Raw genomic sequence first — 27,461 nt, forward strand, 5'->3', positions numbered from 1 at the left:
TTTCCCTCTCTGGGCTTCTCAGGATTCTTAACCATGCTTGAAATATCTGCCTCTTTCCCACCCGTCATCCTGCGATCTTCCCGCCTCAGAAAATAGCCTGGCCGTTCTCCCAGCTGCTCAGACCCCACACCCAGGTGTCACCTTCAATGCCCTCTTCCCCTTCATATTCCACATCCACCCAGCAAGTGCTGTGGCTCTGCTTCTGTCCCCATGGCCACTGCCACCGCCACCTTTCTGACCTGTGCTCTTGCCTTGGCATGTCAGCTCAAATAACACGCATCCAGGGAGGCCTGTCCCGGCAACCCTGCAAAGAGGCCTCCCCACCCCCAGGTAGCCTGGTTCAAGGAGTCTCGGCCTGGGCACTTTTGACCTTTGAGGGCCGGTCATTCTCTGTGGAGCCCCCTCCTCCATCCCAGGCGCTGTGGGGTGTGGAGCCACCTCCCTGACCCCACCTACTTGATGCCAGGATTCCCCCAGTCATGACAACCACAGGTGTCCCCAAATATGGCCCAGTGTCCCCTGGGGGCAGGGGGCTGAATTGCCCCAGTGAGAACCCCCTGCCCTCTCCCATCACCTCGTTTCCCTCACAGCACCGACGACCAGGTGCAATTATCTTGTGTACATTTTTTCCGTTACCCAGAGCCTGGCTTTCCGATGGCCACGCGAGCAGGCAGGCGATGTCTATTCCTGACACGCCCCCGCCCGATCTCCCTGCCGCCCCCTACACAGCAATCAAGACCTCCTCCACAAACACCTGTGGAATCAGGGGGAGGCCCTTCCTCTGGTCTCAGTCCCCTTTGAGAATCGGGTGAAAGACACATCTCCCAGCAAAGTCTACAAGTCCATGAGAAAATGTGCGTGGAGTCCCAGGAGCTGTCCTGGGAGCCCCGGGTTGGAAGACCTGTCCCCCTTGAGCCTACGGGGATGGAGGAGGGGGGCTCTGGTCAGCTGGTCCCCAAGCCAAAGGGAGCGCTGGGGTCCGATTTGGGGGCTGGGCAGGTGCGATGAGCGACCTCACCTTCCCACTCCAATTCATTGCCGTTCCCCAGGAATTCCAGGGAGTCGGTCTCATCTGGGGTCTCGATGTCATCCACGTTGATATCCAGGTCATCGGGGGTGTCCAGGAAGTCATCGGACAGCAGGGAGCCCTCGCTCTGGTCCAGGGAGATGTTGATCTCGGGGGCCACCAGCGTCTTCCGCTTACGATGAGCCGCGTTGAAGTTCAGAGTGTTGGGAGGGGCTGTGGGGGAACAGGAAAACAGAAAAAAACAAAAGCGAAACAAGATCAGTCACTTTTGCTGTTTTCTTTCTTCTTCCCCCTCTCCTGTTCCCAACCCAGTGGAGATCCACTCCGCCCTGTTGAGGGGAGTGGTTAGAAGTCAGAGGACATCCTTTCACGGCAGCGGCAGCGGTTAATATAACCATCTAGCGTGGAGGTCAAGGGCGGACGCTTGGACGTAGGGCAGACCTGGGTTCAGAGCCTGACCTCGCTACTCACCAGCTCCGTGACCCTGCAGTGCCATGTTGCTCTGAGCTTGACTCACTTTTACCATCTGCAAAATGGGACTCACAGGTGAGTCGAGTCAGGGTTGAACAATGATGTGGGGATTAGACCCCGGGCAGCCTGGGTTCCAGATGGTGTGCTCTGGACCTACCAATATCTGCGAGTCTTGTTTCTTCCGGCTAAGGCTGGCAGAGAATGTTCACGTTCTGCTTTTGGCCTCTCTGTGATGCTCAACTCTAACAACTAACTTTTAGTGATCGTGTAATGTAAGCCAGACACTCTGCAAAGCTCTCCCCTGCGTTTTCACGTTCCAACTTTGCTATTGCCCCCTTTAACAGATGAGCAAACTGAGGCACAGAAGGGCAGGATCCTCCCATGTCACTCTGAAGCCTGTTGGGATGGATATTCCCCATGGTTTAGACCGCTTCCTCCTAAAGACTCTTAGCCTGGACTCTGGTCTCCTTGTAAAAGGTGGTTTCTCCTCCTGGGCTGCCCCCCATCTGACAGCCTGCGGAGCAGAGCCAGCCCCTCAGGTTTACCCTGTTTCATTACACGGCCTTTGAGGACAAAATAAATAAACTAGTAGGAGACTCCTACCCCTCTTTTATTGGATGAAGACATTCATTGATCCATACTTTTTTTAATTAATTAATTAATTAATTTTTTTGGCTGCGTTGGGTCTTTGTTGCTGCGCATGGGCTTTCTCTAGTTATGGCGAGCGGGGGCTACTCTTCGTTGCGGTGCACGGGCTTCTCATTGCGGTGCTTCTCTTGTGGCGGAGCATGGACTCTAGGCGCGCGGGCTTCAGTAGTTGTGGCATGTGGGCTCAGTAGTTGCTTGTGGGCTCTAGAGTGCAGGCTCAGTAGTTGTGGCGCATGGGCTTAGTTGCCCCGTGGCATGTGGAATCTTCCCGGACCAGGGCTCGAACCCGTGTCCCCTGCACTGGCAGGTGGATTCTTAACCACTGCGCCACCAAAGAAGCCCCCATTGATCCATAATTAAATGGACCACATTTTTTTTTTCAGTTTGAATCTCACTTTTTTTCACTTTGAATCTCTTGGTCCCTAAGCAGGTCAGAGGTAACTGCTTCAGGAGACACTGGGATAGAAACATTCGCTTTGGCAGAAAATGATAAAAACACAGCAGTCACATTTATCAAGTGCCTGCTATGTGCGGGGCACTGGCATGATTTCTAGCTCTCACCATGACCTTGTGTGGTGGGAAGTGTTACCCATTTTACAGACGCGGACATAGAGGCAGAGACTTGCCCAAGGATCCGACCCCAGGCTTCTCAACTCACTCTGCCTTTTTCACGGGAAGTGTGTTAGGAGCAGTGAATCAGGAGTGCTTGATTTAAAATACTGCTACTCTTCCTGATGGGGTCAAGCTGTGGGTCACAGCATGGTGGCAGTAAGACTAAAGGTACAAGGAAGCACGGCGGCAGTATGCCACCACATGGACCTGGAGGATAGGGCATTGAGCCAAAGAAGATGGTTCTCCAGGCTTAAAACCTATTGGAACAAGTTTCAGACTTGCTGGGACCCGTGACCCCTTTCTTCCTTCCAATTTCTCCCATTTGGAATGAGAATATCTATTCTATGTCCATCCCGCCATCGTATTTTGGAAGCAGAGACATTGCCTGATTTCATAGGTCCACAGCTGGAGAGGAATTTTGCCCTGGGATGAATCACACCTGAGGTTTTTTTTCCTCCTGCCTCCTGAGCCCTTCGACTGATTAGACACGGCCCACCCACACAATGGAAGGCAATCTGCCTTACTCAAAGTCCATGAATTTAAATGTAAATCACATCTAAAAAAACACCCTCAACAGAAACATCTAGAATTATGTTTGACCACATAGCTGGGTACCATGGGCCAGGCAAGTGAATACATAAAATTAGTGATCACATCTCCCCATCTCAAGTGCCTTAACTTAATCCTATCTGCAAAATCCCTTTTGCCATGTGAGGGAACATTCAGGGGTTCCTGGAATTAGAATCTAGATATCTTTGGGGGTCATCATTCAGCCAGTGACACCTAGGAAGTCGGGTACTGTTACTACACACTCCTCGTTTTACAGAAGTAGGAAATGGAGGCCCAGAGGGGTGAAAGGATTTGCCCAAGGTTACCCTGTGGGAATGTGACAACACCAGGCAGAGCCCATGTGCTCAGGCAGGAAGAAGGGCTGGTATTCCAGGGTGACCAACTACCCAGATTGGCCCCAGAAACCTGGAACAAATTGGTCCCCCTACCTGGCTCATGGGCATAGTGTGGTACAGGGGTAGGCAGAGATGGCTCTCACTGCTGTGTGACCTCAGGGATGTGGCTGACCCTCTCTGGGCAGTCTTTCCCCTGTAGGGTGGGCTCTGTGATGGGCTGCATGGGGGAAATGCAGGCAGAGCGGGGACCCTCAGCAGAACTCTGCCAGGAGGTGTCATCGAGGAGAACACATGTTTGAGGCAGCTTCTCTGGCTGCCCCAGGTCCCCCTGTCCTCAAAGTCTGGGGCTTTGGATCCTCAGAGCCATGAGCCCTCCTGAGTGCTCAGGGCAGCAAAGCCCTCGCAGGGCTGACTTTGTGCCTGGCATCCCCTGGGCACTTTACACAAATCATCTTGTTTAATCCTTGCATGCCCCTTCTGTGGGAGGCTCACTACCTGTATTTAGTAGATGAGGAATTGGAGGCACAGAGAAGCTAAGCAACTAGTTCAAGGACACACAGCAACTGACTTCATGATGGCGCCCACACACGTCTCTGGCCCACAACCACACTGCTTTCCCTGCAGGACTTGGAGCAGAGCAACCCCCTTCCCTGACATTCCACCCAGGAAGCATGACCTCTGACATTTCTACAGTTATAGTGCTGGGCACAGCCCAGACCGTGTGCCCATTTCTGCATGCATGGAAACTTACAGGATGTGTCTTCTGTGGCACTGCCAAGCAAGTCCATCCCCGTCTCTTCCGAGAGTGGCCTGCAGACCCAGCCGGGAGCGGACATCAGCCACCAGGCCCCACAAGTCCAGCCACAGGAGCGTGGAGTTCAGACAAAATGACACCAACAAAATCTGTTTAGCTTTGAGAAACTGTTGGAACAAAATACATCTGCTCGCGAGCACAGAAAATCATAAACAATCAGCGCTGGAGGGCTCCCATTGGATCATCTAATAAATATTAAGCCTTTTTTGTGGGGGGGTGGGGACGGGGAAAGCTGAGGCCCAGTGAGAAAAAGGGTCTCATCTATATTATATTTGGAATATAAGCAGCATTCTTCATGGGCTGACCCCGCAGGGTTTGGTCTCCGATGAATTGTTGCTATTAACGCAGCCAGAAGTTGTCCAATGGACATAGCAGACAACTGAAAGAGCTCTCTCTGGCCAATGCTGGACTGGTCTGACCAACAAAATATATCATGAAATATTGGATTGTGAGCCAGTGTTTAAAATAAAATGTCCATGAGTCCATACAGATACAAATAAATGATTGAATAAATAAATACAGGGAGGAGACAAATTTTTCCTGCAGAGAAGAATTTCATATAATGTCTGTAGATATTCTGCCCTCAAGGAGATGGAAAGTAACACCCTTCTCTGTAAGTGTGGGCTGGGCACAGTGACTTCCTTCCAAAGAGGACAGTATGGGAAGGGGGGAGGTGTGACTTTACAGTGGAGACACCCAACCAGCATGAACTCAGCCAGGGGACTGAGGTCAACACCAGCAGAGATGAGTCATGTTGATGGCAGCCACCCTGAGATGAAGGATGAGACGGCCCTTCACAGGTGGTCCTCCTCCCAGCACCCAGCGTCCCAGTGTAACCGTGAGAAAAACACCAGACAAGTTCCTACTGAGGGAGATTCTACAAAATCTCTGGCCACAGTCCTCCTCAAACCCGTCAAGGGCATCGAGAACAAGGAAAGTCTGAGAAACTGTCACAGCCCAGAGGAGCCTGAGGAGACATGATGCCTGGATGTTACATGGGAACTTGGGTGGGATCCTAGGAAAGAAAAAGGATATCAGGAGAAAAGGACTATGGAAATCTGAATAAATTCTGGACTTCAGTTAACAACAGTGTATCAATATCAGTCTATTAATTGTAACAAATGTATCAGCCTAATGTAAAATGTTAATTTAGGAGAAGCTGAGTGTGTGGGGAGGTGTATGGAAATTTTCTGTAATATTCTTGCAACTTTTCTGTAAACCTAAATCTTCTAAAAAGTAAATTTTTTAAAAAAAAGAAAGGCAGCCAGCTATACGTCTGTGCCCCTTTAATGCTTAGTGGAGCACGAATTTGCAAAATAAAACCTGTTTCTCTGGCCATGCCCAGACTGGTTTTTTTTTTGGACCACAGCTCATGCCTCCTGACTTTGACCCACGTGCTCTGGCTCCTTTGCTCCCTAGGGAAATAATTTTTCAGAGTGCATGGGGCTGTCACAGGCTCTAGCTGCAGGGTGTGCTGGCTCAGGGAAGCACTGCAGCGTTAATTCATCTCTGCAACTCAGCAGTGCCAGCTCAGCTGGAATGGGAGCTGGTTAGATGGGGAAGGACAGTAGAATGCTTTTTCTTTTCCTTTAACAAAACCATTCATTCCATCACCTCTGTTCCTTGTAGGGCATGAGCTGGCACCCTCTGTAGGGTGAGATCTATCCATGCTTCTTCCTCCGCACCCGCCACCCCGCCCATCTTTCTCCCATTCACCATGCTTCGAATGTTCTTTGAGTAACCACTACCTTCCAGGTGCATTGGAGGTCTTGGAGGGTCTTGGCGGTAAAGAATGAATCAGATGTTGCCCTGCTCTCATAGAGGTCAAAAGTCAAAATAGAGCAGAGGTCCAAAGGAAATGAAGGGCTTCCCTGGTGGTGCAGTGGTTAAGAATCCTCCTGCCAATGCAGGGGACACGGGTTCAAGCCCTGGTCTGGGAGGATCCCACATGCCGCAGAACAACTAAGCCCATGTGCCACAACTACTGAAGCCCGGTCGCCTAGATCCTGTGCTCTGCAACAAGAGAAGCCACCACAATGAGAAGCCCACGCACCACAACAAAGAGTAGCCCCTGCTCGCTGCAACTGGAAAAAGCCTGCACGCAGCAACGAAGACCCAACACAGACATAAATAAATTAATAAATTTATTTTTAAAAAATGACAAAGGAAATGAAGACACATATCCATGCAAAAGGTCATACCTGAATGCTCACAGCAGCATGATCACATTGGAAACAACCCAAATGTCTACCAAGTGATGAACGGATAAACAAAAGTACAATGGAATATTATTCAGCCATGAAAAGGAGTGAAGCGCTGACACCTGCTACAATGTGGATGGACCTTGAGAACATGATGCTCAGTGAGAGAAGCCAGACAAAAAAGGCCACATAATGTGTGATTCCATTTATATGAAACGTCCAAAACAGGCAAATCCACAGAGACAGGTGGTGCATTTGTGGTTGCCACAGGGATAGGGTTTCATTTCGGGGTGATGGAATGTTTTACAACTAGATAGAGGTGACGGCTGTACAACATGTGAGCTGTTCATTTAAAATGGTTATTTTGGGACATCCCTGGTGGTCCAGTGGCTAAGACTCCACGTTCCCGATGCAGGGGGCCCGGGTTCCATCCTTGATCAGGGAACTAGATCCCACATGCCTCAACTAAAGATCCCACATGCCACAACTAAGACCTGGTGCAGCCAAATAAATAAATAAATAAATAATTTAAAAAATTAGGGCCCAGGGCTTCCCTGGTGACGCAGTGGTTGAGAGTCCGCCTGCCGATGCAGGGGACATGAGTTCGTGCCCCAGTCCGGGAAGGTCCCACATGCCACGGAGCGGCTAGGCCCGTGAGCCATGGCTGCTGAGCCTGCACGTCCAGAGCCTGTGTTCCGCAACAGGAGAGGGCACAACAGTGAGAGGCCCGCGTACCGCAAAAAAAAAAAAAAAAAAAAAAATTAGGGCCCACCCTAAAATGGTTATTTTGGGGACTTCCCTCGCGGTTGAGTGGTTAAGATTCCGTGCTTCCAATGCAGGGGGCACAGGTTCGATCCCTGGTTGGGGAACTAAGATCTCACATGCCCACCGCATGGCCAAAAATAAAATAAAATGAAATAAAATGGTTCTTTTTATGTTATGTAAATTTCACCTCCATTTAAAAAAGAAAGAAAGAAAGCTTCAGATTAAGTCAGAAGGTTTTTTTTTTTTTTAATAAATTTATTTATTCATTTATTTATTTTTGGCTGTGTTGGGTCTTCGTTTCTGTGCGAGGGCTTTCTCTAGTTGTGGCAAGCGGGGGCCACTCTTCATCACGGTGCGTGGGCCTCTCACTGTCGCGGCCTCTCTTGCTGCGGAGCACAGGCTCCAGACGCACAGAGCTCAGTATTTGTGGCTCACGGGCCCGTTGCTCCGTGGCACGTGGGATCTTCCCAGACCAGGGCTCGAACCCGTGTCCGCTGCATTGGCAGGCAGACTCTCATCCACTGCGCCACCAGGGAAGCCCCAAGTCAGAAGGTTTTAAAGAGGGATCTTTTTTTCAGTTTGAGACTGAAGACTACTCACACACCCATTTCGTGTACACGTTGCTCTGGTCCCTCTGTTCTGTAGCTGACACCCCTGCTCTCAACATGGGGAGGGCAGCTGGTAAGTCACAAATAAGTCCGGGATCCGGGAGTACAGGAGGCACACCACCTACTTGCAAGGTTACCCAAAATCATGCTCTGAAATTGCAGGCTGACAGCTGATGCACCACCCCTAGTTTTATCCTGCCCACACAGCATTTCACAACATTTTAAATTTGCTGTCAAATCAGAGATATGTCTAGATATCAGTCTTTTCTTGAATCAGATCTGCGCTTCGTGCATGGTAACCGCCACCAGGAGCTGACTGTCCGCCACCCCTGCTCACCTGGGTGTCAGGATTTCCTTCCGGCTCCTTCCCCTCATTTACTCTGCCTTCCCTGTTTCCATCAGTCTGAGGCTGTAATCCCTGTTGTTCTAGAATCAGCTAGAACCGTACTTTACCCCCACGGACAGGGCACTCACTCTGTTGGAATGTTGACGGCATCATCATCTTGTTTCCTCCTCACAGTATTCCTATGAGGCAGGTAGCAGCCCATTTCACAGAGGAGGAAACGGAGGCTAAACCAGAAGATGCCCAAGGGCAGAGCGAACCACTCACAGAGGTAGAGCTGAATCCGGTCATTGCCCTCTACTGCCCCCTTGTGTCCAGTCGGCTCATGTGAACAAACCCCACAGGTCCACAGGGCTGCAGCTTTCAAGGTCAGGTGAGACCTGGTTATTTCCACAAGCCCCAGGAAGACCTCAGCTAATGCAGAGCTGAAGCCCCTTCACGAACTCAAAGTGGATCCAGAGGGCTCCCTGCAGCACTTGCTTTCAGTCTGTACTGGGAAACCCATGTAAAAAGTGGGGTTCCCCCTAATCCACCAGGTGTACAGTGTGGCTTTATTCTTCTGATGTGGGTTGACTTGCATCCCCCCCAAAACATAATTCAGGTGTTAACTCCCAGAACCTGGGAATGTGACCTGTTTGGAAATAAGGTTGTTGTAGACAGCATTAAGTTGAGATGACATCATACTGGAGCAAGGTGGGCCCTACAGCCAATCAGTGGTGTGATTGTAAGAAGAGGCAAGTTTGGACACAGAGACACAGAGGAGAAGGCTGTGTGAAGATGGAGGCAGATTCAGATCAAAACTACAATGAAGGGCTTCCCTGGGGCGCAGTGGTTAAGAATCCACCTGCCAATTCAGGGCACACGGGTTTGAGCCCTGGCCCGGGAAGATCCCACATGCCGTGAAGCAACTAAGCCCGTGCACCACAACTACTGAGCCTGCGCTCTAGAGCCCACGTGCCACAACTACTGAAGCCCACGTGCCACAACTACTGAAGCCCACGTGCCTGGAGCCCGTGTTCTGCAACAAGAGAAGCCACCACAATAAGAAGCCCGCACACCGCAACGAAGAGTAGCCCCCACTCGCTGCAACTAGAGAAAGCCCGCACACAGCAACGAAGACCCAACTCAGCCAAAAATAAAAACAAACAAATAAATAAATTTATTAAAAAAAAAAACTACAATGAGGTATCACCTCATATCAGGCAGAATGGCCATCATCAAAAAATCTACAAACAATAAATGCTGGAGAGGGTGTGGAGAAAAGGGAACCCTCCTACACAGTTGGTGGGAATGTAAATTTGTACAGCCACTATGGAGAACAGTATGGAGGTTCCTCAAAAAACTAAAAATAGAGCTACCATATGATCCAGCAATCCCACTCCTGGGCGTATATCTGGAGAAAACCATAATTCGAAAAGATACATGCACCCCAGTGTTCACTGCAGCACTATTTACAATAGCCAGGACATGGAAGCAACCTAAATGTCCATCAACAGAGGAATGGATGGATAAATAAATAAATAAATAAATCTCATATATATATATATAAAATGGAATACTACTCAGCCATAAAAAAGAACAAAATAATGCCATTAGCAGCAACATGGATGCACCTACAGATTGTCATACTGAGGGAAGTAAGGCAGAGAAAGACAAACATATGATATCGCGTATATGTGGAATCTACAAAAAGCGTACAAATGAACTTATCTACAAAACAGAAATAGAGTCGCAGATGTAGAAAATAAACTTATGGTTACCAGGGGGTCAGGGGAGGGATAAACTGGGAGATTGGGATTGACATATACACACTACTATATACAGAAGAGATAGCTAATAAGGACCTACTATACAGCACAGGGAACTCTACTCAATACTCTTTAATGGCCTGTATGGGAAAAGAATCTAAAAAAGAATGCAGAACCTCCCTGGTGGCACAGAGGTTAAGAATCCGCCTGCCAATGCAGGGGACACGGGCTTGAGCCCTGGTCTGGGAAGCCCACATGCCATGGAGCAAGCCCGTGAGCCACAACTACTGAGCTCATGCACCGCAACTACTGAGCCTGTGTGCTGCAACTACTGAAGCCCACGTGCCTAGAGCCCGTGTTCCACAGCACAAGAAGCCACCACAATGAGAAGCCCGCGCACCGCAATGGAGAGTAGCCCCCACTTGCTGCAACTAGAGAAAGCCTGCGCGCAGCAATGAGGACCCAACGCAGCCAAAAAAAAGAAAAGGAGTGGATATATGTATAGCAGATTCACTCTGCTGTACACCTGAAACTAACACACATTGTAAATCAACTGTGCTCCAATAAAAATTTTAAAAATAAAAAATAAAACACAAGCTTAAAAAAAAAAGATGGAGGAAGGCAGAGACTGGAGGGATGCATCTACAAGCCAAGGCAGGCCGAGGATTGCTGGCCACCATCTGAAGCTGGAGGAGGCTGGAAGCATCCTTCCCTAGAGCCTTCATAGGGAGTATGGCCCTGCAGACACCTTGATGTTGGATTTTTAGCCTCCAGAACTGTGAGAGAAAACATTTTTTCTGTTTTAAGCAAGTTCCTGGTACTTTGTTATGGCAGCTCTGGGAAACTCACACGCCCTCTCAGCGTGAAATCCAAATTTCTCTCCTACTGCATCCCCTACCATGCCAAGGTCCTCTCTGCCCCAGTGCCTTTGCACATCCCACCCCCTCTGCCTAGAGGGCCACTTCCTGCTTTCTTTGGTGAACTTGCTCAGCCTTTCAGGCTAGGTCAGCGTCCTCCAGGAGGCCCCATCTGAATCTGACATCCACCCCGCTCCTGCATCCTGCCTCAGAAGCCTCCTTTAGCACTGAATCTGTGGTACTGTGTGCTAATTCCTTGTTTCCTGGGCAGACTGTGAGCCCTTGAAGGGGAGGAAGTGCCTCTTCCCCTCTTGCTTTGGTGAGTCATGGGCCTGGACCTGGGAGAAGCAGCCCTCAGCAAGGGTTTTGAAGGAAGGAGCAAGTGAGGGCACATTATGTAAGTGGCAGGGAAAGGCCAAAATCTAGAAACACCTGTCACCCGGAATCAGCTGTTATTGCAATAGTTCTGGCTTCAGAGGTGGCTCCTGGACCGAATTCTACCCTCAGATCCTAGCCTCTGGCTTAATGTTACTCACAGTATGAAAGAAGGGAATTGGGAATAAACTGTGGGCCTCAGGACCTTTGAACATGCCTCCTGCTTCCCAACTGGTGCCCCAGGGCTTCAACGGCATTAAGATCAGCTGTGCTGCCTCAGTCTCCCATCCAGGGCTTTCCAGACTCTGTTTCTGTTTGACGGCGGCCACCTCTGGTGCAGGGTAACAGCAAAAACTCTTTCTGGGCATAAGTAGGCTTTTCCAAGGCTCAATGCGGGGCCAGCAGCACTGGGGCTTATCGCAGGACTCCTGCAGAGCTAAGTTGGGAGAACCAGAGAGGGAACTGCTGAAAGGCATTCAAGAATTATCCATTGGCAACTTTGGTGGTTTCAGATACTCAGATAAATCTGCCCCTTTTCCTTCGCTGCAATTTCCAACACCTCTGTCCATTCATCTTGCTCTGGTCTCCCCCAGCACCATCACCTCTTGGTTGGGAAACTAAGATCCCACATGCTCATGGCACAGAATAAAATAAAATAAAATGGTTATTTTTATGTTATGTAAATTTCACCTCCATTTAAAAAAGAAAAAAAAGCAAGCTTCAGATTAAGTCAGAAGGTTTTAAAGAGGCATCTTTTTTTCAGATTGAGACTGAAGACAACTTCCATGCCCGTTTTGTGTACACGCGCAGCATGGCCAAAAAAACAAAAGGTTGGGGCCCTGATCCCCTAGGACTGTGACCTTACAAGAAGAGGGAGAGCCACGAGAAAGCTCCCCCGGCACATGCAAGCACAGAGGAAAGACCACGTGAGGATGCAGTGAGAAGGCCAGGAAGAGAGCCCTCCCCAGAAGCCAACCCTGCTGGCACCTTGATCTCAGACATCCAGCCTCTGGAGCTGTGAGAGAATAAATGTCTGCTGTTGAAGCTGCCCGGGGTGTGGTATCCTGCTATGATAGCCCAGCATCGCTGGAGCACAGGAAAGAGAATGGCGGAGTTGAGGAAGGCAGAAGATGCTCTGCTCAGAGCCTGCCATCACTTCCTGGCCTAAACCCACGGCTCCTGCATGAGGGACTGCTGAGCTGGGCAACAGGAAATCACCTCTGCGCGTGTGTTGGGCTGGGGGAGGGACATTGCCTGGCCTGCCCTGTGCAGGGGCGGGCAGATACAAACAGATTGAGCATAGATAGAGAGACAGACAGCAGACAGACAGACACAGGGAGAGACAGGGGCAGAAGAGAAAGACCAGGGTTGGGGGAGAGAATGATAAAGCAAAGGAAGTAAAATCTTAACAATCAGCAAATCTGGGTAAGAGTTTACAGATATTCCTTATACCATTCTTATAGTTTTTTTTTCTAAGCTTGGGACTATGTCAGAATAAAAAGTTCCAGGGGGAGGGATAAAGAGAGATTGGGGGCTTCCCTGGTGGCGCAGTGGTTGAGAGTCCTCCTGCCAATGCAGGGGACATGGGTTCGTGCCCCGGTCCGGGAAGATCCCACATGCCGCGGAGCGGCTGGGCCCGTGAGCCATGGCCGCTGAGCCTGCACGTCCGGAACCTGTGCTCCGCAATGGGAGAGGCCACAACAGTGAGAGGCCCGCGTACCAAAAAAAAAAAAAAAAAAATTGAGAGATTGGGATGGATACATACACACTACTATATATAAAATAGATAAATAATAAGAACGTACTGTGTAGCATAGGGAACTCTATTCAATACTCTGTAATGATCTATATGGGAACAGAATCTAAAAAAGAGTGGAAGGGATTTCCCTGGTGGTACAATGGTTAAGAATCCTCCTGCCAATGCAGGGGACACGGGTTCCATCCCTGGTCCGGGAAGATCCCACATGCCGCGGAGCAACTAAGCCCATGTGCCACAACTACTGAGCCCCCGTGCTGCAACTATTGAAGCCCGTGCGCCTAGAGCCCGTGCTCCGCAACAAGAGAAGCCACCGCAATGAGAAGCCCATGCACCGCAAGGAAGACCCAATGCAGCCAAAAATAAAATAAAAAAGAGTGGATATATGTATCTGTATAACTGACTCACTTTGCTGTACAGTAGAAACTAACACAACATTCTAAATCACCTACACTCCAATTAAAAAAAAAAAAGGAAAAAAAAGAATAAAAAGTTACAAGCAAAACCCACGACCACTTGGTTATAGAAGGCAGAGCAGGCTGAGACACCGTTCAGACATCTAACCCTGTACCTGCCTCTCCTTAGCTGTGAGACCCGGGCCAAGCACTTTCCCACCCTGGTCCTCAGTTTCCCCACCCAACCTTTCTTCAGTCCCTCGATCTGCTTCCGCTGGCTTCAGGGCCTTTGCACGTGCTGCTCTCTCTGCTTGGAATGCTTGACCCCTACCCCCAGCCTCTTTCCCCTGTTCATACCTCTTCATCCTTCAGAGTTCAGGGTCAGCACCTCCCCCAATGTCCCCAACCCAGTCAGACCCCACCTGGCGCTCTCCAGGTGCCAAGAACCCAGCTGCAATTTTTCATTGGTCTGTGAGGTTATAAGGGACTGCCTGTCTCTGCGCCAGACTGTGAACACCCCACAAGGGCGGCTCTCCTGTTCTCCACGTGTCCCCAGCGTCTCACCCAGGGCCTGGCATACAGTCGGTGCATATCGCTAGAATGAATGAATGTGGAAGCAAGGCAGGTAGATGGATCGTCTCCAGGCTGCCCTCTCTCAGCTAGGGTCCACAGGTACCTGCAGAAGAGCAGGAGGTGCAGGAAGACGCCGCAAGGCAATGGCAGCAGGAGGGGGCTGTGGGCACAGGGCGAGCACCCGGACACACCCGGGGCAGCTCGAGGATCCCACCCAGGAAGGGATCACTGAGCTCGAAGGAATAGAATTGTGGGTTGTCTGGCATCAGACAGAGGTGCTTATGTTGAGCTGCAGCTGGACGCTGTATAAGGAGCTGTACTCATTTCTCCCAGAACGAGGAGGACAGAGCCTTGACGAAGGCACGTCCCTGACCCCAGGGCTGCACAGCCAGGCCACTATCCTGCAAACACTGAACTACTGAAAAGGGAGAGGAACCCTCTGCAGCTGGGGAAACTCACTTGAAATTCACATTTGCAGCTGCAGTCAGCTCCACTTTGTCTCAACATGGCTTGGGAGAGGAGGGTTTCTTTTATGGGGGAATGGGAAAAAGGAACCAGAGTGAACAAGGTACAGGCTGATAAGAATGAGGCTGACGGCAGCAAGTCCCGTGGGCAGCCCTCTGCATCTAGACAGCCTGGCTCAGCTGCCTCGCGACTCATACCTCATCGACTTCTCGCGACAACTTCGTGAGCCAGGAATGATTGTCCCTATTTTACAGATAGGAAAACTGAGGCACAAAGATGCTCGAAGAGCTGCCCAAGGTGGGCAAGCGAGCCCACTGGAGAATTGGAATCTGAACCCACGGCTGTCCGCTTCCACAGCTCGTACCCTCTTGGTTCCGCTGTGTTGCTTGAAATAAAATCAGAGTGAGCAAGGTGAGTCCTGTGCTGTCATCAGAGAATTTTTTTTATGTCCAGGAAGGGTTGGGGTTTGCCACCCGGGCAGGCAGGGTTGAATCAGAAGGTTCTCAAAGTCCAGACCGAGGGATGCTTTGGTCTCGGACAGGGGCCAGGGTTCACGGGACCACAGGGTAAATGATGCTGACACTGGTTGGAGATGCCTCCAAACCCCGGGTGTTTGGTGCTGGAAGGAACCCACAGAGATCATCCCATCTGTTTCCACCTTTTCCATGGGAGGAAACAGATCTCCCATGCCGGGAACGAGGGACAGCTCCCCGAGGCGGCTCTTGTCCATTCTGGAGCATTCCTAGCCACATCAGAAGCCCCTGATAAAAACAGTCCTTAATTCGCCCGAACTGCCAGGTCCGGGTGTCATCAGACCCCTTTCTACAAATCCAGGCATCAGCACTCCTTGTATTGAGTTAAAGAGAAAGACTTATAAGAGGGAATGTAGAACGAAGAACATTTTAACAGTGAAAGAACAGGAGGTCGGCTCCAATGAAGTCGCCATCTCTCTCCCGAAATACTTGTCTTCCTGAAGACAACGGTACTGCGCAGACAAGAGATTCTCGGCTATTCTGAGGTGGGGATCTATCACTTTATTTTTAAATTTTATTTATTTTTGGCTGCGTTGCTGCGCGCGGGCTTTCTCCAGTTGTGGCGAGCGGGGGCTACTCTTCGTTGCGGTGCACAGGCTTCTCATTGCGGTGGCTTCTCTTGTTGTGGAGCACGGGCTCTAGGCACATGGGCTTCAGTAGTTGCAGTACGCGGGCTCAGTAGTTGGAGCTCGTGGGCTCTAGAGCACTGGCTCAGTAGTTGTGGCACCTGGGTTTAGTTGCTCCACGGCATGTGGGATCTTCCCAGACCAGGGATCGAACTTGTGTCCTTGGCATTGGCAGGCGGATTCTTAACCACCGCACCACCAGGGAAGTCCCCATCTATTGCTTTAAGAATCATAAGGATGTGCGTGAAACATCGACACTGAAAATGACTAGACTGGAGAGAGGGCTAAAGATTCTCAAATGAGGGGGTGATGCCCTTGACATCACAGCTTCTCCTGGGACAGGTGGACAGGAAGCTCCAGACCTCCCCCATCAGCCCATTTTGCTTTTGAATGGGCCGGCTGGCCGTACAAAGCATGCACAGATTGGACCATTTGAGTCCAAAGAGTCTACTTTAGACTCAAACCTGCATCCCTTTCATGCCTGTCCATCACCCTTGTTCTGCCCTGAGCACCCTCACCAACTGAGATCCTTTCCAAATTGTCTTTTCCAGGGTGAATATGCCCAGTCCCTTTGACTCTTCCTTCCTGGATGGTTATGCAACTAACTCTCGGGCATCGTCTCCTGTGGGTAAACTCCTTGCATTAAAGTGGGAGGGAGAGGGAATTCCCTGGCGATCCAGTGGTTAGGACTCTGCACGTTCACTGCCATGGGCACGGGTTCGATCCCTTGTTGGGGAACTAAGATCCTAAGATCCTGCAAGCTGGCCAAAAAAAAAAAAAAAAAAAAAAAAAGTGGGAGGGGGATGAGCAGTTGCATCCAGCCGACGAATGAAGGGGAGCCTGTGCTGACTGTATTTTCTCTTACCCAACGCCTCGCCAGAGGAGAATACAGAGAGACAAGTATGTGGGCACGCACATCTTGCTTCCTACAATTTTGAACTCGTACCAATCACCGTCATCCATTCACCCAATATCCACTGAGCATCAGCTGTACGCCTGTGATCAAACCAAAGGCCCCTGCTCTCGTGGGTTCCATGGTGGGGAACAGACTGTAAACAAGTATGTGAAATACTCAGCATATTCAATCGTATGAAGCCCGGGCGCCTAGAGCCCGTGCTCCGCAACAAGAGAAGCCACCGCGATGAGAAGCCCGCGCACCGCAACGAAGAGCAGTCCCGGCTCGCCGCAACTAGAGAAAGCCCGTGCGCAGCAACGAGGACCCAACGCAGCCAAAAATAAGTAAATAAAAAATAAAAACAACAACAACACGACACATATGTATTTTCTTACGAATCTAGACAAAGAAGTAAGTCTGAAATCAGTTTCACCGGCAGGGCTGGTTCCTCCTGGGGGCTCTGGGGTAGAATTTGTTTCCGTGCCTTTTTTAATTTTTTTTGCGGTATGTGGGCCTCTCACTGTTGTGGCCTCTCCTGTTGTGGAGCACAGGCTCCGGACGCGCAGGCTCAGCGGCCATGGCCCACAGGCCCAGCCGCTCCGCGGCATCTTCCCGGACCAGGGCACGAACCCACGTTCCCTGCATTGGCAGGCGGACTCTCAACCACTGCGCCACCAGGGAAGCCCCCGTGCCTTTTGTTTTGTTTTTTTTTGGCTGCGCTGGGTCCTAGTTGCAGCACGCGGGATCTTCATTGCCACGTGCGGGATCTTTAGCTTTGGCATGAGGGATCTAGTTCCTTGAACAAGGATAGAACCCGGGCCCCCTACCTTAGGAGGACAGAGTCTTAACCACTGAACCGCCAGAGAAGTCCCTGCCCCAGGGCTTTTAAGGGGTATGACAGGGTCCCTCTGGCTGCTGCAGGTAAAAACACGCTGTTACCTGAATTCATGGGAACCCAGGTAAGAATATTGTAACCGCCCATGAGATGGCTTTAGAAGAATGTTTAGAATTCTTACAATAGTGTGGGAATGGGAGCTATTTTGGCACTTTGGGCAGGGATGGGCAGGGTAGGGAGGTGGGAAATCAATCTTAAATAATTCAGCAAATATCAATTATGCTCTTGGCCCGGTCAACTGGGGTGTCTCTGCCTCACACCTGGGAGCAGTGTCGGGCCCGCTCCTTCCACATCTGACACGCACACCTAGGGAGCTGTACCTGGGCAGAGTTTCGTCCTGCCATTCTTCCTTCACGTCCACGTTTTCCATCCGGAGCGTGGCTTCAGTGGTCCCCATGGGAGCTGGGAAGCAAGGACCGACTTGAAGCAAGGATGAATCCTGAAGGAGGGCAGTGGATGGAGGTTTTACTGGACAATCGTCATAACGACAATTCCCCACTCACACACAGAACTTCAGAGATGGATCTGCAAAGAGCTCTTGTGTCCATTGTCTTATTGAATCATTGCCCAGCCCCATGAGGCTTCTCCATTTCACCAGTGAGAAAACAGAGGCATAGAAAGCTGAACACCCATGTGGGTCTGGAGTTTGAAACCAAAGGAGGGGTTGAGCCTCCAGCTAAAAGCACCCCCCCCTTTGAAGCTCTGAAATCCATCCTCTGCAAGGTTCACCATCCCTCCCTTACCGTGGACTTCAACTAGGAAGCAATAAATCCAATTAAAGTCATTTACACTAAATGACTGTGTTAATGACTGATATAATTAAGCTTCCTTGCTGGGATTGACATTCAGACAAGACCTGGTTAACGCCAACCCACCTCTATCTGCTGCAGCCCACCTGTCCTGCCCCTCTGTCCCCTCCCCTCCCCCAACGAAGAAGCAAGTCCTGACAACTGACCCTAGGACTGAAAAAGGAAGTGCGGAAAGTGCCTGGGGCTGGAAATCAGGATCATCATTTGTACCAACCACAAAATGCCAGTTTTGTTTTTATCCTATCGTAGCGAGGAACCAGCTGGGGGCAAGGATGGGGTGGAGGCAGCACTTTAGGTGGGGCTTGAGTGCTGGGCTGTCTGGGAGTGTGGTGAGAACTGCCGAGCGGGACTGAATTTGAGTCTATCCTGGGGCATGGCAGACTTCCGCTGTCTCAGTTTCCCTGCCTGTGAATGAAAGAATTGGTCTAGAAAGGATCCCCCAGGATCTTATGACTCAACTAATAGTGCAGGTTCTGAGCTTTTAAGCCAGTGGTTCTCAACGGGCAGTGATTCTGCCTTCCCCCACCAGACATCTGGCAATGTTTGGAGGCATTTTGGGTTGTCACAAGTGCGGGGGTGGGGGTGGGGGGGGGCGGTGTGCTACTGACATCAAGTGGGTGGAGACCAGGGATGCCGCTCAGTGCCCTACAGTGCCCCAGATGGTACCCCAGATGACCAAGAATGATCCGGCCCCAAATGTCCATAGATCTGAGATTGAGAAGTTGTCAACCTCACTTGCCAGCACCTAAGGTCCCGCCTCCAGCCCCTCCCCCCTCCCCACTCACTGCGGCTGCCCCTCTAGAGCTGGTGGGTGGCTCTTAGTTTGGGTGTGTCTTCCAGAGCCCCTCGCTGGACCTAAGCCCCTGTGGATGGAGGGTCTGCATTTGGGATTGGGGCTCAGAGGGAGCCGGAGACAGGTGAGGGTCAGGCAGGGGGGACGGGATGTCTGAAATTCGACCCTCCCCCACTTCAGTGAGAGTTTCTCACTCCATTCTTGTCACTGCCCTGAATGTCGTCATTCATTCATGGAGGAGGGACAGTAAGACGCAGTACGGAAAGGACAGAGAGAGAGAGATGTCTTCCTGATGCTGTGGGCAACAACTGCCCAGGAACTTATTGCAAGGGAAAGTTCCCATCAATGGAAATTCATTTCCTTTCTGAAGGGAGTGGTCTTTGCGTCTGTTTTCCTTATCCTGAGCTGGGTGTGACCTCAACCCCCAGAAAGGACCACCCACCTCCACCCCACCCACAGCTGAGACTGGGGCCACACATGTTGGCCCAACGATCCTCTAAATGAGGGGTGTGGGTGGGTGACCGCAGGGCCCCGGACGCTCCCGCCCTCTGATCCCGACTTCACGTTCGAGGACGGCAAATAAGGCAGCGAGGGGGAGCTGAGAAGCGTGCCTTCCCGCTGTGGTACTGAATTATCAGCACATCACATACAAGTTCAGGCAGAGGAGGAGGAATCTCTGTCTTCAACCGTTTCCCTTCCTCCCCACCCCATAGGCAAGCTTTTACGTACACATCTATCAAATCCTTTTCCAAATCCGCTCACGGCGTTATAAATAGGAAATGCACAGAGGTGGGACGTGTACATTTCGGTCTCTCAGGAAGCGTCCCAGAGAGGGGCTGAGGGTTTGAGCTGCCTAATCTCTAAGCACGTCCCGGAAATGGTGCAATCCTCTGCCATCCAGGTGAACGGTGGGCATGGGAGGCGAACTGTGGGTGTGTGTGTGGGGGGCGGATGCTTTTCTCCGCGTGGGGTAAAATGGAGCTGGTAGCATCCCAAGAATCACAAGACCCTGCTCCCACCCGCCCCATCTGCCAGAAGGGGGTTTGTAGCGGCGGATACCTGCGGACAATCTTCCTCGGCAGGGCGGGGAGAAAGAAAGTGGATTCACCTCCGCGTGAGTCCCGGCTACCTCCGCGGCCTCTCCCGGTTACGCGCAAACAAAGAAGAGCCTTGGGCGGATGCAGCCGGGCATCCCTCGCCTTCAGAGCATCCGAGGAAGATGCACTCTGGCGCGGACTCCGCATCCAAGGAAGGTCACCCAGGGCAATGCGACGGGCGCGGATGGGCGCTTTTGTCCACGGGTGGGGAACAGCTTGCAGTCAGCGGTCGGCTCCCCCTCGCTCGGCTGCGGCTGCGTCCCTGGTCCTCGTGCCTCCGAGGTATTTTCTTCTTGCCAGCTCGCAGCTGGCGGAGGCTCGGCTTCCTTAAGACAGTTAATTATGCTGCTTTTGTGTGCAGGGTGGGTGGATGGGGGCAGGGCTGACCAAAAAGCACAGCCCCCTGCCAGAATCGGTGCTCTCCATTGGCTGAGAGGGGAGCATTTCCAAGAGCCTCACCAGGGGCAGAAGCGGAAATGATTTCCTGATGGCGCATCACAGATTTAAAAACAAAACAAGGAACAAATAAATAAGTGGCAGCGATGGCCTCATTCCTTAGATTAAGAGGGAGGGAGGAAATAATATCCTCATGGACCCATTTCATGGGTCCCTCAGCCGACCACTTACGATGAGCCATGGGCCGAAGACCGGGCTGGGTGCTGGGGAGACAGAACCTTCTCAGACACATTCGCTCGGGGCCTCCGAGGGAAAGGCGCCCCCTGCAGGTGTGCGTGCGTCAGCCCCGCCCTGGAAGACCATAGAATGGTATAGAGTTAAGAGTGCACCCTCTGAAATCAAACCATAAGTGGATCGGGACACTGGCTCAGCCACTGGCTGGGGACTTGGTTGGGTAAGTGATCACACTTCCTGGACCTCAGTTTCCTCATCTGTGAAATGGAAACATTAGGGTACTGGCCTTTCGGCATTTAATGAGGTGATGCAGGGAGGGTGCTTGGCACGGTGCCGCAGCATGAGAAAAGTTCTATGCGTGTTTCTTGCTGTTGCTGATTTTATTTTTAGACTGGTAGCAGGTTGAATGGTGTCCCCCCCCCCCCACCAAAGATATGTCCATGTCCTAACCCCTGGAACTTGTGCTTGTGACCTTATTTGGAAAAAAGGGTCTTTGCAGATGGAATTAAGTTAAGGATCTCCAGATGAGATCATCCTGGATTTAAGATGTGCCCTAAATCCCATGACAAGTGACTTCATAAGAGAAGAGAAGGGGGGGGCACATCATGTGAGGTCAGGATGATGCATCGACCAGCCGAGGAATATGGAGGGTTGCCAGTGACCACCGGAAGCTGGAGAGGCACCAAATGGATTCTCCCTCACAGCCCCCAGGAGAAGCCAACCCTGCCAATACCTTGATTTCAGACTTCTGGCCTCCAAAACTGTGAGAGAGAGAAAAAAAAAGCTATTGTTTTGAGCCACCTAGTTTGTGGTACTTTGTTAAGGCAGCCACAGGAAACTAATATCAATACATGATCCTAAGTAGGAATGGATGCCTGTTGTTACCTCCTGCCCCTCTTAATCACTGTGATGGTTTTCGCCTGTTCTGTGAACACATCAGGCTCATTCCCACCACAGGGCCTTTGCACAAGCTGCTCCCTCTGCCAGGTATGCTCTTCCCCCAGATGTTTGCATTATTCAGGTGTCAGCTCAGAAGTAATCTCCTCAAAGAGGCCTTTCCTAATCTCACCGCCTACCTTGCCTCTCACTCCATCATTTTCCATCCCATTATCTAGTCTGATTTGTTTTTCAGTTTTTTAAAAAAATTTTTTCTCTTTTACTGTGGTAAAATACACATAATGTAAAATTTACCATTTTAACCATTTGAAAGTATATAGTTCAGTGACATTAAGTACATTCAGTGTTGTGCCACCATCAGCACTGTCTAGTTCCAGAACTTTTTCATCACCCCAAATGGAAACCCGTACCCATTAAGCAGTCTCTTACGTCTCCCTTCCCAGCCCCTGGCAACCACTAATCCACTTTCTGTCTCTGTGGATTTACCTGTTCTGGATATTTCATATAAATGGAATAATCTACTATGCCATCTTTTGTGTCTGGCTTCTCTCACCGAGCATCAGTTTTCAAGGATCATCCACATTGTGATGTGTGTCAGTGCTTCATTCTTTTTTATGGCTGAATCATGTATATCATTGTATACATGTGCCACTTTTTGTTTATTCATTCACCAGTGGATAAACAAAAAGCGTTTCTACATTTTGGCTGTTGTGAATAGTGCTGCTATGAACATGGGTGTACATGGTTTTATCTGAATCCCTGTTTTCAGTTCTTTGGGGTATATACCTGGGAGTGGCAATGCTGCGTCATACATTAATTCTATGTTTACGGTATTGAGGAACCTGATGAGTCTTTTTTCATAACACTTACCACTATTTGAGATTATTTACTTGTTTCTTTGTTTATTCTAGGACACACACACCCCCCATTGGAATAGAAATTTCAAAAGAGACTTGGTTGGTTTTGTACACTGTAATGTGCCAAGGCAGTAGCACGCGTCACAAAGGAGATGTTCGGGAAATGCAGGTAGAATGCACGGACGCTGGCTCCCCTTGTGGGTCTCAGACAACACTCTATTCACGTGGCTACCCCACTCACTGCATCAGGGTCGGTCCCCCTCCAAGCCAAAGGCATAAAGGCAACCGCCCCACAGCAGAGAAGGAGAGCCCAGAGACTCCAGCACAAGATCTGGACTTTGCACCTCTTGGCTGGAGGACGTGGCGCTCTGGGAAGAGACACTGAGCGAGAAATCCAGGTTTGTTCTAGTACTGGGCACTGGGGTCCGAAACGTGAGGAAGACTTTTTGCTTTCGTAGAACTCCCACTCGGAGAAGCAGATGGGCAAGGGAGTCTGGGCTGAGATCTTCGGAGCAGAGTGGCTTGGGGGGCACATGGGGAGATTTCTCAGAGTGGGGCAGGGGTGGTGACCATGTGGGTTGGGCGCTGAGGAGTGAGTAGGAGTTGGATGGATGAAGAAAGGGGAGAAAAGCATTTGGAACAGAAGGACGTTTGTAAAGCAGCAGCTCTTCCTCCCTGAGAGCGCGCTGGGAGCTGTCCGTGGTGCTGCAACCCGCCACCGAGCCGCTGCGTGAACCAAGATTGGCTGTCGTCTGGTTTATCGTTAATGGTGGTTATATATATTAATATATACGCATAACATAAAGTTTGCCATTCTAATAATTTTTAAATGTAAAGTTCAGTGGCATTAATTCCATTCACAATGTGTAACCATCCCCACCATCCATCTCCAGAACTTTCTCATCTTCCCAAACCAAAGCTCTGTCCCCATGAAACACTAACTCCCCAGCCCCATTCCCCGAGAATGTAAGTTTCTTGAGATCAGAGATGTTTCATTTTGTCATTGCTATATCTTTAATCCCTAGACCAGTGGTTTTCACCTGTGGGCGATTTTACCCCCCCATGGGACATCTGGTGATGTCTGGGGACATTTTTGGTTATCATGACTTGGGGGATGGAGGTGATTCTGGCATCGAGTGGGTAAAGACCAGAGATGCTGCTCAACACTCTACAGTGCACAGGACAGCCCCTTCCCCAAGAGAATTATCTAGTCTGAAATATCAATGGTGTGGTCGTTGAGAAACCCTGCCCTAGAAGAATACCTGAAACGAAGTTAGTTCTCAGGGGAGTTTGTTGAGGCAATGAAATTAATAAACCTCCTTTTCCTGATTTGCAAAGGGGATTCATACAAATACATTTGATCCTCATTATTCACAGTATTTGTAAATTTGCCTACTGGCTGAAATTTATTTGTAACCCCCAAAATCAATACTCATGGTTCTTCCAGGGTCATTTGTAGACAACACAGAGAAGTGAAAAAATCTGAGTGCTGATTGTGCATGTGCTGTCAGCTGAGGTTGAACCAGATGATGTTTATTCCAGCCTAGGCTGTAAACAGCTGTCCTTTTTTGGGTCTATTTAGTGCCGTGCTTTTAACATTTTTGTGCTTTTATCTTTTTGGTGATTTGGCTATTTATAATGGCCCCCACACATGGTGCTGAAGTGCTGTCTAGTGTTTGTTAGCACAAGAAGGCTGTGCTGTGCCCTTACGGAGAAAATAAGCATGTTAGATAAGCTTCACTGAGGTGTGAGTTATAGTGCTCTGGAATGTGAGTTCAATGTTAAGGAATCTACAATGTATATTAAATAAGAAACCTTTAAACAAACAAACAAAAAAACACATAACACGAGGTTATGTATTGATCAGTTGATGAAAATGTTGTGACCAGAGGCTCGCAGGAACCTAACCCTGTATTTCCCCTAGGAGCAATGGGTCAGTATTTTGCTATTTCAGTGTTTGCAGCAACTTTATAGAACAGAACTGCTGCCAATAACGAGAATCAACTATACCTACTTCTGTGGGCTATTGTGAGGACTAGATAAGATTATGCATGTAAAGCATTTAGCACAATGCTTATAGCAAATAACAGGAAAGAAAAGATATTATGCAACCAGAGAAAACATCAAAACAGACCTGCTATTGTAAAAGGCACGCAGCCTGGGTTATCTAGTTAGAGCTGCAGGAAATTGGAGGGAGGCCATGTGTAATTACCACGCTGGCCTTTAGCCAGGGCATGGCAGGAGAGCTGCGTTTGCCAGACGCACTAGATTGTTTCTTGTGGCCACACATGGTCATTAAGACACAAATGGAAGAATGCCATCCACTAAATCACCCATACGGCTTTCCTTGGCACCCTGGGCTTGCCATGGTTTCCATCCAAGAATTAACTAGCCCTGTGCCTGCTTAAAAGGGTGGCAAAAGAACACCACTCCACCATGGTTGGTAAATGTACTCTTTTATTTTGCCTTTAAAAAATTAATATAAAAACTTGAAATAATTGTAGATTCACATGGGGTTGTAAAAAATCACACAGAGAGATCCCATGTACCCTTTTCCACCATGTTACCCAATGGTAACATCTTGCAAAATTATAGTATAATGCAGTAGCACTATTGCTTTTGATATAGTCAAGATACGGAACATTTCAATCACCACAGGATCTCTCATGTTGCCCTTTTATAGCTACCCCCAGTCCCCATTACCCCCTCCCCATGTCCTTAACCCCTAGAAATCACAAATATGTTCTCCATTTCTATGATTTTTGACCTTTCAAGAATTTTATGTAAATGGAACTTTTCCCATGCAGCATAATTCTCTAGAGCTTTATCCAAGTTGTGGTGTGTATCAAGAGTTTATGCCTTTTTATTGCTGACTGATATTCCATTTATAGGAAATGTCCAGAACTGGCAAATCCATAGAGACAGAAAGCAAACTAATGGTGGCCAGGGACTGGGGTGGGGTTGGGGAAGTGACTGTTAAGAGTTCATGGTTTATTCTTGGGTGATGAAAATGTTCTGGAATTAGTCGTGATGGTTGCACAACTTTGTGAATATACTAAAAACCATTGAATTGCACACCTTAGTTGGGCGAATTGTATGGTACATGAATTATATCTCAATAAATCTGTTCTTAACCAAAGACTACCTTAATTGTAATAGTTTGGTTATGATCTGCTTCCCTGAATCTAAGTTCTTGAGGACTGGTGCCATGCAGCTTACTGTTGCACCCCCCCCCAAGATGGCCCTGCCTATAGTAAGTGGGTCAAGAAATAGCCCTCAAAATGAATTACCCTTAGAATAGGGTTTCTCCACCTTGGCACTGCTGACGTTGGTGCCAGGTCATTCTCTGTCGTGGGGGCCCTCCTGGGAACTGTGGGGCATTGAGCAGCATCCCTGGTCCCCATCCACTTGATGCCAGGAGCACCCCCAGTCGTGACAACCACAGATGTCCCCAGACACTGCTCACTCTCCTCTGGGGGCAAAACACTCCAGTTGAGAAGCACTAATTTAGAGGCACTGAATTTTAGGTACTGGAGCCTTAGAAGGCTCCACGAAAAGACTGGCACCCAGGGGGCTGCTGAAGGGACAAGCAGGACTTGGCCGTATCGGTAGGGCCACATTTACCCAGCCAGAAACGGTCAGCGGGGCAACCAAATCCACCCAAGGGCACAAAAAGGAAAATCACTTCCAGCCTAGAAATCCCCAAGCTGAGAGGTTAAAGGGAAGGAGGGGAATCCGATAAGGGGCGGGGCTTGCGGCGAGGGGCGGGGCTTGAACGGAAACAGAGAGGGCCGGATCTGGGGCTTGGCGGGAAGGAGGGGGTGGAGCCAAAGACCCCGGATACTGGGCGCTCACAGGGAAGGTGGGGGCTCCAAGCAAGGGGCGAGGCTTGCGGCGGGGCGGGCTCGAGGCAAAGACACGCCCCCAGGCGCAGACTAGGAAGCAAGAAGGCGCAAGCTTCGCGTGGGGGGCGGGGCCTGGGGCGCGTGGCGGGGCGCAAGCGGCACGAGGCCTGGGCGCGGGCCGGATGACGTCACGCGCCTGCGGCCCCGCCCCTTCGCGTCTCCGGGTCAGCGGGCGCACTGTGGAGAAGCCAAGATGGCGGCGAGTAATTATTACGGCTTCGCGCAGGGCGCCGGCTCGCAGTACAGGTAATGGCCCCCGCGCCGCCCGCGCTGCCCCGGCCCCGGGGAGGCCGCGGCCCCGAGTTGTAACTGTCGGGGAGAGCAGAGGGGCTCCTGACGTGGTAGAGGGTTCTGGGCTTGTCGCGGGGATGGACCTTAGGGGGCGCCGAGATCTGACGAGGGGTGGGGCAGCCTGGGAGGGTACCTGGCCGGACTGGGGGAGGGGCAAGGGCCGAGGACGGAGGGCGGGGAGGTCAAGCTTCCTGACTTGGGGTGGGGGTGGGGAGAAGACAAATCTGGGAGTGCACCTGGCGGGGCAGAGGGTGGAGCAGAGACCTCGGCGAGGGAGAGCGGAGTGGAGGTGGGAGGGAAGACAGCCCTGGAGGGGTTCCTGGCCAGGCAGGGGGATGTGGGGTTTGGAGGTAAGAACCCTGATGGGGGGAGGGGGTGTTAGAGAACACGGAGACCTGGGAGGGTGACGGGGGGAGAGGCAGAGGCATGGGGGAGGGGGATAGAGGCCTGACTGGAGGGGCGGGCAGAGACTTGATGGCATAGCGGTCTTGACCTGAGCGAAGTCCTGAGACCCTATAGGAGAGTGGGCACCTGGGGCTTCCTGGGGAGGGAGAACAGTAAGGAAGGGTAGAGGGACCTGGAAACTCAGTGGAGGAGGCGACTGGATGTTTTAAGATCTACTGGCAGACAGGGGCCGAGGGAAGAGCCAGGGATGGGGGTGGACAGGGAT

The 27,461-nt window shown here is 50.5% G+C and overlaps 2 protein-coding genes and 1 long non-coding RNA gene across 7 annotated transcripts in view; 2 read left to right on the top strand and 1 right to left on the bottom strand.

Moving 5' to 3' along the window:
• The window catches only part of ATCAY (ATCAY kinesin light chain interacting caytaxin), a gene marked incomplete at its 3' end in the record, with an annotated part of 29,163 nt that extends 10,897 nt beyond the window's left edge, over positions 1-18,266 (bottom strand). The window contains exons 1-3 of the mRNA XM_082651171.1: positions 17,833-18,266; positions 4,415-4,473; positions 1,019-1,240 (exon numbers count right to left, since the gene is read on the bottom strand). Coding sequence (XP_082507297.1) covers positions 1,019-1,240; positions 4,415-4,473; positions 17,833-17,909 — 358 coding nt within the window. The 5' untranslated portion in view covers positions 17,910-18,266. The remainder of the gene's footprint in view (positions 1-1,018; positions 1,241-4,414; positions 4,474-17,832) is intronic.
• Positions 1-25,725, top strand: part of LOC309820425 — a 61,648-nt gene extending 35,923 nt beyond the window's left edge. Inside the window, exons 4-7 of one of the 5 annotated variants that reach the window (XR_014296511.1) lie at positions 1,340-1,573; positions 14,818-14,974; positions 15,398-15,581; positions 22,650-25,725. This is a non-coding gene — a long non-coding RNA (uncharacterized lncRNA). Of the gene's footprint in view, positions 1-1,339; positions 1,574-14,817; positions 14,975-15,397; positions 15,582-16,273; positions 16,572-16,602; positions 17,714-22,649 lie in introns of those variants that run through there. The other 4 variants (XR_014296513.1, XR_014296514.1, XR_014296515.1 and 1 more) reach the window with 4 other exon arrangements.
• A 968-nt stretch (positions 25,726-26,693) lies between these two features.
• Positions 26,694-27,461, top strand: part of ZFR2 (zinc finger RNA binding protein 2) — a gene marked incomplete at its 5' end in the record, with an annotated part of 43,273 nt that continues 42,505 nt past the window's right edge. Inside the window, one exon of the mRNA XM_082651170.1 lies at positions 26,694-26,746. Within this exon, the coding sequence (XP_082507296.1) occupies positions 26,694-26,746 (53 nt within the window). The remainder of the gene's footprint in view (positions 26,747-27,461) is intronic.

This window comes from Grampus griseus, assembly GCF_964374135.1.
Source record: "Grampus griseus genome assembly, chromosome: 3".
NCBI classification, from domain to species: Eukaryota; Metazoa; Chordata; class Mammalia; order Artiodactyla; family Delphinidae; genus Grampus; species Grampus griseus.